The sequence below is a fragment of the Adiantum capillus-veneris genome, chromosome 11 (assembly GCF_014529385.1).
Source record: "Adiantum capillus-veneris isolate H3 chromosome 11, ASM1452938v2, whole genome shotgun sequence".
Taxonomy (NCBI): domain Eukaryota; kingdom Viridiplantae; phylum Streptophyta; class Polypodiopsida; order Polypodiales; family Pteridaceae; genus Adiantum; species Adiantum capillus-veneris.
The window spans coordinates 2,416,904-2,426,840 of NC_140941.1; the positions used below are offsets into that span (position 1 = coordinate 2,416,904).

The following is a 9,937-nucleotide window of genomic DNA, read 5'->3' on the forward strand; positions in this document are numbered from 1 at the left end:
GGTCTTCCCAGTATGAGATCATAGTTGCTCTCCTTGCCAAAATCAACAATAGTAAATGTATGCTCATACTCAATCCCGCAAGAAGTCACTATGAATTTCTCTAAGAGTCCCAAAGGTTTCTCCATATGTCCGTTAGCTAGTTGGAGTTTCAACCTTGTTTTCCTGATTGTCGGTTTTCCCCATTTCTTCCATATTTCTTTTGTAGCAATGGCCACCCCTTCTCCGTTGTCAAGTATTGCCATCATTTTTACTCCCTGGAATTCAAGTGGTAAAGTTGTATTCCCATCCTCTCCTTCACAATACTCTCCGACCTTGTTCAAAGGTACCAGTTTTGCGTTTTTTTGCGGCTTATTAAGCTCTTGTATCCCTTCTTGCAGCTTTGAAGTGGGGTCTTTTACACCAAATTTTTCTAAGCATTTTCCTACCGTTGCCCACATAATTGGTCGTAGTCTTAGAACCTCGGCTAGGGTGATAGTGCATGTCACTGGAGTTGACAATATCTCTATCAATCCTTGCAAGTCCATGGCTTTCTCTGAAGAGATTCCTCGTGAGGGAAGTGCTCGAATCTCGGATTTGGCTTCATACTCTCCTGAGTATGAGGGTAAGGTATTCAACGATTGAGGTTTACTCTCTATTGATCTAACACAGCCTCTATCTCCCCAGTATGAGTGCAGATGTAGGTCTATTTGAGATCCTGCCTCAAATTCCTCGATGGGTGGGTTCGTGATATCCTTTTTCCCATTTGTCTGATTAGCTTGAAAACTTAGCTCATTTGCTAAGTTTTCCTCTCTCACTTGTTTCCAAAACTCATCATAATCTTCGTCTCTTTTATAAGACCTCTGTATCACAGGATGAAAACTTTTCATCTCTGTGATCGGTTGTGTTCATCACTATGTGTTCATCCCTATTCGTTTTCTCAGCTTTTTGCACACTTTTAGCGGTTTCAACTATCTGTTCCTGTGGTGAAGGGATAGCATTTGTTTGAGTTAGGTTTCCGGTCTCATGCTCTAGTTTTTCTCTTGGCGGTTCTAATAGAGCTTGTGCCGTCTCGATCATTTTCTGACACATCTCTAGTCTCTGCTTTTCCAGTTCTGCGTTCGGATATGTCAACCAAGGTTGTTCTTGGGTTTGAGTGTTCTTTACTCTTGCTTCGTAAGCTCTCATCAGTGCGTCCAATGGTTCGTTTACCATTTCAAGTAACACCGACCCTTCCGAGCTCACAATTGTTGTTTCCTTGCCGTTTTTTGTCTTCTCCTTTTCAGAGTCATCTTCTTGAATTCTGTTTTGACTCTCTAATTTCTCTAATCTTTCTCTCGTTTGTCTTAACTCTTCTATTAGGATTGCTTTCTCACATTATTTTCTCACTTTCATCCTTGCCTTCCTAGCTTTCCATGTATTACGTTGTCTTCATGTCGCGCTTGGAATATCCTTTTTGAGGCTCTTCACTTGACGGGGTTTCAGCAGCTTTTTGCATTTTCAACCTCGTCATGGCTTTAATAGGCACAACATTATCGTGTTCGGAGCTGCTTGGTAACTGTACGATAGGCTCAGTATTTTTTGCAGCCTTTGCTACCCTATTTGGGTTCTGTGGACAATCACAAATGAAATGATCTGTGGCACAACTGAGGCAATAAACATTGATTGGCACAACTTCTGTGTGGACAATCATTTATCAAATGGTTACGACCACATTTATTACAGCCTAACCTCGTTTGTAGGGCTTTTGGCTTTTCTTGGTGGCTGTAAGAAGGTTGCCACCGTGCTATACCTCTCTCAGCAATGAATCTCAACATTTTTTCATCCATGTTATACCTTTCCTCTGTTGGTTGGGCCATAGGTGGTAATGGTTGTTTTGGCCTTACCATTCCCTGTGCTCCATATCCCGTTTTTGCTCCTAAAGGATAGTATCTCCTAGGCTCATTGTAATACATTGGGGTCATTACTAGCGGTTGCATCCTCGGTTGGCCCACCATTGTTGTGTTTCTCAGTCCTATAGGTTTGACCTTTGACATAAGTTATGGTTGTCCCCAGATGACTGGTGCTACTCTCTCAAAACTTGGGGGTACTGGCAATTTCTCATGTGCATACCTTGGTGCTTGTATTGGTGCTAGTGGTCGTTCATAGGGTCTATCTTGCACGGACCCTGTGTAGTAGCACTCCTCTGTTGTGTGATTGGTCCAATTCTGATCTTTCTCATACCACATGGGTTCCCTAAATTCTGGCTTAACAATAAGAGCAAGTCTTTGAACCAACTCCTCTATTAGCTTTTCTTGATCTAGATCAAATCCTGTGGTTGGCTTAGTCGTGGACTCTGTTGTCTGTGATGAATCACTGTACTGAGAGAACGAGTCGGCCTCATGTATGTGGTCTCCTAAGCGTAGCATTTGTTCTCCAAGACCTTTTGTAGCTTCTTGTCTAAGAGTTGCTAATGGATTTATCTCCATACAATCTCCCAACGAGACGTGTTCCCTTAATCTTTGTTGGTTGTTCTGGAGATATCTCCCAGATCTCGAATACATTACTCCTTCTCGAGAAATCTGACTTTTCAGTCTTGGCAGTTTGTTGTTCCTAGTTTCTGTGGTCAAAAGTGATCCAAACTGAATGACACTTGGTTAATGGGATTTTTTGATCAGATGGAAGACTTCTGTCAACTTCACCAAGAAATCTGTTCCAGATTTTCCAAAAAAGACTATATATGCATATAATGTCTTTTTTCACAGATTTTGGAGATTTTTGTTCTGTTGATTCTCTGTGTCACCCTAACCCTCTACCAACTCACAAAAATCAATTTGACCACTGTTTGTGCAAGCTAAGGTCAGATTAGGCTTTTCTTGTCAATTTCCGACTTTTGACTTTTTTTGGGGTCAAATGTGCTCCAAATGATATGAAACAACAAGTCAAAAGGATCTATGTAAGCAAAAATTCAAAATTTGCCCAGAATCAGGTTGGAGACATCATACTCGTATGATGTCTTTTTGCCCACTTTGGTCCAAACTTGATATTTCAGCTATTCACTATATTTCAACAATGTTGTCAAGTCAAAATTCAAAATTCACCCTTACAAGTGCCAAAAGACATCATACGCGTATGATGTCTGCTGACACATATTTTCCCAGTTTTCAATTTTAAGCTTCTTCCAGTGTTTATCTTTGAGTTTCAAGTGTTTTTATCAAGTCTGAATACAATAATAAGCTCTTAATCACTTTTTCCTATTCCTTGCATTTTTTGCACTCTGACTTGGTCTTTTGGGTTTCTAGGATTGTTAAAGCCCTTGTTTCTAGTTGATCTTAGGGTAAAACCCCCCTTCTGAACACTGTGGTAATGTCAAATTTTCTGTTTTGGTCTCTGTTTAGCCCTTAAGACATCATACGTGTATGATGTCTAAAGTTGCAGATTTCCAATTTTTTGGCACAGAACTCTTCCAAGAGCTCTCTTAAGTGCTCAGCAACACTCAGTTTCATAGAAAATTTCTCTGAACTTTGTTTATTGCATATTTCACTACCAAATCCTCTTTTTAGTGATCTAACATGCAATCAAACACATCAAGCAAATAGAACACCAAATGATAGCTCTAGATCAGGATCAAATCAGGTCCTACCTAAGCTACTTCTAATCATAAAATGGTTTTTTTGCAATTGAAAATATAAAGAGATTTACTGCCACACACGGAGGAGCAAATGCGTTTTATGTCAACAACCACTCAAACTCCAACAAAACCAATCTAATCTAAACTAAACTGTCTATCACGAAAGACCCAGGCAAGCCACACGCTCCCTAGAACCTCTCTAAGATCATAAGAGTCCACCACTCCTCGATCCTTCCTGACTAAGATATACAAAGTAAATGAACGAATCACCTCGTAGGATTAGTCTAAGGTCACCTACTTAGGGCTCTCGTCCCCGACAACGGCGCCAAATGCTTGGGCGGTTACGCCCCTAGCGGATGCTGTAATAGCAAGAACTCAACCAACAAACAAGAATGTCAGACGAGGACGGAGCTTGACCCGCAGGAGCATGGAAACAAATAGATGGGTTTCAATCTCCTACTCGACCTTCTAGAGACAATCACTACCAATGAAATCAAATCTAAGTTCTAAAAATGTAAATGACCGAAATCTGTCCTACGAACAAACGCTATCCGAAACATGATCAAAAGTCATCGAATCAGCCTCAAACTCAAAGGGAAGTCTATACACCACGTAAGGACAGTACCCTATGAATTTACACTCTAATATCAACCTACAAACACTTCGTGCGATAATCGTGTATGAAGACAGGCCGAAAATTACAAGTCAGCGAATCTCAACTTCGATGGTTTTAATGTGTAGTTCTACTCGCTGCGGTTCTATCGATATATAGCACGCTGAATTCCGACACACAGATCAAGAGAAAACTCACAAAGAAGCTCATGGGAGCTCGCCTTGCGTAGAAACCGTATGCACACACGCTTGGTATTGGTGCGTAGCCCTCGCCGTCACTATCGCAATGGCGGTGTCGCTTCTAGGGCTCCTCCGTACCTCGTGTAGCAAGAGGATAAGACTCTCTCTCACTCACTCTCTCTCTCAGACACAATCACGGCGCTCAAAAACTCCACCTTTGATTAATGATCTGTCCTCTTAGGTTTACAAAAGTTGGCTTTTATACCTCAGCCTTGGAGGTGTGAAATCATCTCTACTTACAAATGCGGGCACAACTATTTTGCCTACTTAATGGAATACAATCTGGAAACTCAATCGAGTCTCGCTAATTACAAATGATTGGCTCAATGAAAAATAATGTCGGCAAGACATTTATTACAATGAATAGTTGCAAAAGTGTGGCTGTGTTGTCCTTCGGCTCAACACATTCTCAAAGTCTTTCCAAGTAGACTTCCCGATGCTTCCACCCCACACCTCCACTCCATAAAGAAGCACCGGTGTCACCAATGTGTCAAAGAGGTACTTTTTGAGAGCCCAACACTTGATCTCTCCAGCATTGCACATGTTCTCAAATGCATAATAAGCCCTCTTTCCGGCTTCCAAGCGACACATTGCACAATCCTTCCATTTATGATTTGATGGAACCTCAAGGCCAAGGTACTTGAAGTGATCTACCACTTCAAGTTGATCATTGTTATATACAATGCATGGATTTTCGTCATTGAGGGTCTTTACAAGCATAACCTTGGTTTTCGATCCATTCACGATCAGCCCACTATGTAGGGAAAAGCGTTCCAACACACTCATAAGCTTCTGTGCATCTTCTAAGGTATGTGCCAAGAGCACTACATATATCAGACCATGATTTGGATGCATTTCTCATCTCACATACATCATGTCGTATTCTATCTATTGTTTCCTCTTTCAATACATGATCACTCTCAACTTTGCTCAAGCGCTCTTTCAATACATTCATGTAAACAAGAGAGCGTTTACATTCTTGAACTTCATTCTCAAGATGTGTCAAGCGTGTTGTTTGCATTTCAAGAACCTTCTTGAGGTGCTCATTCTCCACAACGAGAACTCTTAAAGTGCCATTCTCCATTGCAAGTGCGCTCAACTCTTCACCTTTCTTGTTGACGGTTTCTTGTGATGAGATCAATTAAGTAACCCATGATCATTGCTTCCGTTGTTGTAGCCGATGTGGTTGGATTAGCATCCAAATTCCTTGGAGATTTTGCATCATTCTCCATGGTGAGTGTGGATTTTCCACCCTTGCGAGTTTTGTCTGACATTGCCTTCAAGTCGGCAACAAAAAATGAAAAGTTTTGACAGTTTTTTCAGTTCTGAGATGTTGTTACAGCAAAACCGTCCATAACACACACACACACACACACACACACACACACACACACACACACACACACACACACACAGAGAGAGAGAGAGAGAGAGAGAGAGAGAGAGAGAGAGAGAGAGAGAGAGAGAGAGAGAGAGAGAGAGAGCGAATGAGAAGAAGAAGAGAGTTTTAACATCGCAGACCTTAAAGATCTAGTTGTTGAGGAGAGTTGAACTCAAGACCTGTTAGTCAAGAAGAAGAAGAGAGAGAGATTCTGAAGGAAGAAGAGTGACACACACATTTGGGGGAGTGCAGAGAGAAAACGAGACATATAATTAAAAAAATAAGGTTTATTTTTTGGGGTTTAACACTATTTTTCTCTATTTGGGGCGGAATTTGAGTCCTTCTCCCCTTGCCCTCAACCGCCATTTTTGAAATTAGAAGTGGCACGATATTAAGCTAAGACACATTTTTCCCGAACACTGTATGAACGTCTTCATGCTTTAGGGTAGGTTGAAAGAGGAGATTTCTCAAAATAATCGACTTGCACTACGCAGCCTCACAGTTTGGACTTGCACGCACGGTGATTAACACTGGCGACTGAGAGAGAGAGAGAGAGAGAGAGAGAGAGAGAGAGAGAGAGAGAGAGAGAGAGAGAGAGAGAGAGAGAGAGAGAGAGAGAGAGAGAGAGAGAGAGAGAGAGAGAGAGAGAGAGAGAGAGTCCTCTATGATCTAGCAATGACAGAGGACATCGACGCTTGAGAGAGAAAGAGAGACACGCTAAGCCTGAGAGAGAGAGGGGTTCTGCCGGATCAAAGCAAAGCATTGCGAATGGCCATCTCCTCTTCTGATCAGAGATCAAATCAGTATGACATGGCATTTGTCTCAGATTTTCAAAATAGAGCCTTCGAAGCTTCCAACTGAGAGCAGTGTGTGCACACTACAAGGAAGAAGTTGGGTGGATCTCAGTGAGCCGGTGACTTTGTGCGAGCACTCCAATGGTCCCCACCTCTCCAAGTCCCTAGGGCGAACTCGGCCACAGCTTGGCGATCGCTGTCTCTAAATCAATACGGGCCTGCTCCATTTCTCCCTCTTGCTTCAACCTTCAAAGTTCTCGCACATCCTACAAGACATGAGGGGCTCTATTTTGGGGAGGAATTCCTCCTTTCCCCTTTCCCTCAACCGGCATTTTTGAAATTGAAAACGACACGATATTAAGCTGACACATTTTTCCTGAACACTGGAGAGAGACAGCCGTCAAGCAGCACCGGCAGGGCTAGAGAAATAGATTTGGACTTGCACGCATGGTGATTAACACTGGTGACTGAGAGAGAGAGAGAGAGAGAGAGAGAGAGAGAGAGAGAGAGAGAGAGAGAGAGAGAGAGAGAGAGAGAGAGAGAGAGAGAGAGAGAGAGAGAGAGAGAGAGAGAGAGAGAGAGAGAGAGAGAGAGAGAGAGAGAGAGAGAGAGAGAGAGAGAGAGAGAGAGAGAGAGAGAGAGAGAGAGAGAGAGAGAGAGAGAGAGAGAGAGAGAGAGAGAGAGAGAGAGAGAGAGAGAGAGAGAGAGAGAGAGAGAGAGAGAGAGAGAGAGATTGAATTATCGTCCATAGAGGTCATATATGACCTATAGGACCAGAACAAAACAGTACAAAGGATTTCGTCTCATACATATCAGTTAAGGACTGAGAGTCCATCGAGTGGGGAGAAAAAAGATAAGGTGGGATGAACAAAAGTCTAAGATGAGGTAGGTGAGGAGGAGGGGGCCGGTTTGGGAGTTCGAAACTCTTGGATGATGGCTTTGCCTCCTCGGTAAACTGCCCATTTCCCTGCTGTGCGCGCTTCTCGCATCTTTTGGAGTTCGGTCTTCTTTTGTTTGAGTTGGGTGGGTGTGAGATCTTCGGCAAACCAAATTTTTGTGTCCTTGAGAAGCTTCGATTGCTCAAGGAGCTTGACTCGATCCGCTTTGGTCTTGAAGGTAAGAATTGCATGGTTGGTGCGATGCTCGTGAGCGAGAGTGGTGATTGTTGCTGGATCCCATTGTATCATGGGGGTTGTTGTTCGGATGCGATCGAAAGACTTGTGGAACTTGGGGTCCTCTTTTCCTTGCCAATCGCTCGGGAGTCCGCCAATGCGGACATTGAGAGCAATAGCATCTTGTCGTTGTTGTTCGCGTAGCGTAGACGCCACACGAACTTCGACTTCCCGAAAAATGACATCCTGTACTTGAGTTTTGACCTTCTCTGTGAGGGTGACTTCCGTCTTTGTATTGAGCTCGATTTCATTTTGTTCCGTCTTCCCCTTGTTGGAGTCCTCCACTGTGGTGAGGCGAGACTCGATGGCTGCGAGTCTTTCCTTCAAAGCGTCATTTTCCTTGCGAAGTCTTTCGACTTCATGTTGAAGCCGGGCCATGCTGTCCACCTTTGGGGGTGTTGCCACGACGCCGGCCAATGTGGGCTTCACGCGAGAAGAGGCCCGAGTGGCCATGGTGGGTAGTCTCTCAAGAGAAAAAATCACCTTCAAAGGCTTATAATCAACTTTAATTAAAGGAGCTCTCTCTGTGTAGCAGGTCGAGACTCGGGTGAGCAGAGGCTGAGACTGGCGGGCTTCAACATGGGCAAGGCTGAGATTGAGACTGGCGAGGCTGAGATTGGCCGGGCCTGGGCATGGGCCGAGACTGGCGAGGCTGAGATAGGCTGGGGTGAGCAGGGGCTGAAACTGACGAGCTCTACAGAGAGCGAGAATGCACGTGAGCAGAGCTGGGCGGGGTTTCTACTAGAGATGGGGAGCAGGGCTCTGTGGCCTCCCCTAGGGCTGCCCCCTCACCCAAGGGAGACTGGAGACACAGTAGGCCGCTAGAGAGAGAGAGAGAGAGAGAGAGAGAGAGAGAGAGAGAGAGAGAGAGAGAGAGAGAGAGAGAGAGAGAGAGAGAGAGAGAGAGAGAGAGAGAGAGAGAGAGAGAGAGAGAGAGAGAGAGAGAGAGAGAGAGAGAGAGTTCTATTATCGTCCTAGGAGGTCAAATATGACTTATGGGACCAAATGAACATGTCACATGGTGTGAGTGGAGGTCATAAGTGACTCTCGATGCTCAAAAATGGCTGAAATGAGCGTTGCAATAGAGAGTCCACATCCTGGTTGGGAGAGGAAGGTATGTAGTGAGAGCTCATGGCTGAATATATCAGAAAAAGAGGACCTAATGTGGTCAAAAGCTGAGCACTCAAGTAGTGTGTGGTACTCACTCTCTCGCACTTGACAATGGCGTAAGGTGCAAAGTCGATGACTCTCCTCGCCAGTGCCCCAACATCCTGTCTCGCAGCGTAGAGAATATGTGCTAAGACGAATGGAGGCAATGGTGCGGATCGCATTCAATGGGATGGGCTCAAGTATGTAGGGATGGGTTCGGTTACCGTGCTCGGAGAAGAAGAGAGATTTGTAGTTTGGGGCAATGTGTGTGGTGTAATGGCTGAAGCGAGAACCCCCGGATTTCTCCCAAGTCGTGATACATTGGCGTTGTAAGAAGGCCTCATTAACGTGGGAGTCAATAGATGCATCCTTGACCAAGTGACATGCATCCCATCTTCCAAACCATTTCTTGATGTCAAGCATCCACCCCGAACTTAGTAGTTTGCTCTTGCATGTCTTTTGGACCTTTTGACTTGCTTCATATGCGATTCTAGGAAGTCGATACAAAGGGCTACATTGTGTCTTAAGCATGTAATCCACAACCCTTTGCATGCCCAAGACCTCAATGTGAAGCACCGGTGTCACCAATGTGTCAAAGAGAGAGAGAGAGAGAGAGAGAGAGAGAGAGAGAGAGAGAGAGAGAGAGAGAGAGAGAGAGAGAGAGAGAGAGAGAGAGAGAGAGAGAGAGAGAGAGAGAGAGAGAGAGAGAGAGACTTCGGAGAAGAAGAGAGACACACACATTGGTGGGGGAGAGAGAGAGTTGCAGAGAGAAAGCGAGACAAATATTTTTAAAAATATGGTTTGTTTTTTGGGTTTTTACACTATTTTTCTCTATTTTGGGGCGAAATTTCTCCTTTTCCCCTTGCCCTCAACCGGCATAAGGCGCTTGAGAGAGAGAGAGAGAGAGAGAGAGAGAGAGAGAGAGAGAGAGAGAGAGAGAGAGACTCCGGAGAAGAAGAGAGACACACACATTGGTGGGGGAGAGAGAGAGTTGCAGAGAGAA

General features: G+C 44.2%; 1 protein-coding gene across 1 annotated transcript; it reads left to right on the forward strand.

Annotated features, from left to right (window-relative positions):
* The first annotated feature begins 8,364 nt into the window (after positions 1-8,364).
* On the forward strand, positions 8,365-8,610 carry LOC147446804 (uncharacterized). Its single transcript, XM_086524185.1, has one exon. It carries the CDS (start codon positions 8,365-8,367, stop codon positions 8,608-8,610), a length of 246 nt encoding a protein of 81 aa, XP_086380311.1.
* The last annotated feature ends 1,327 nt before the right edge of the window (positions 8,611-9,937 follow it).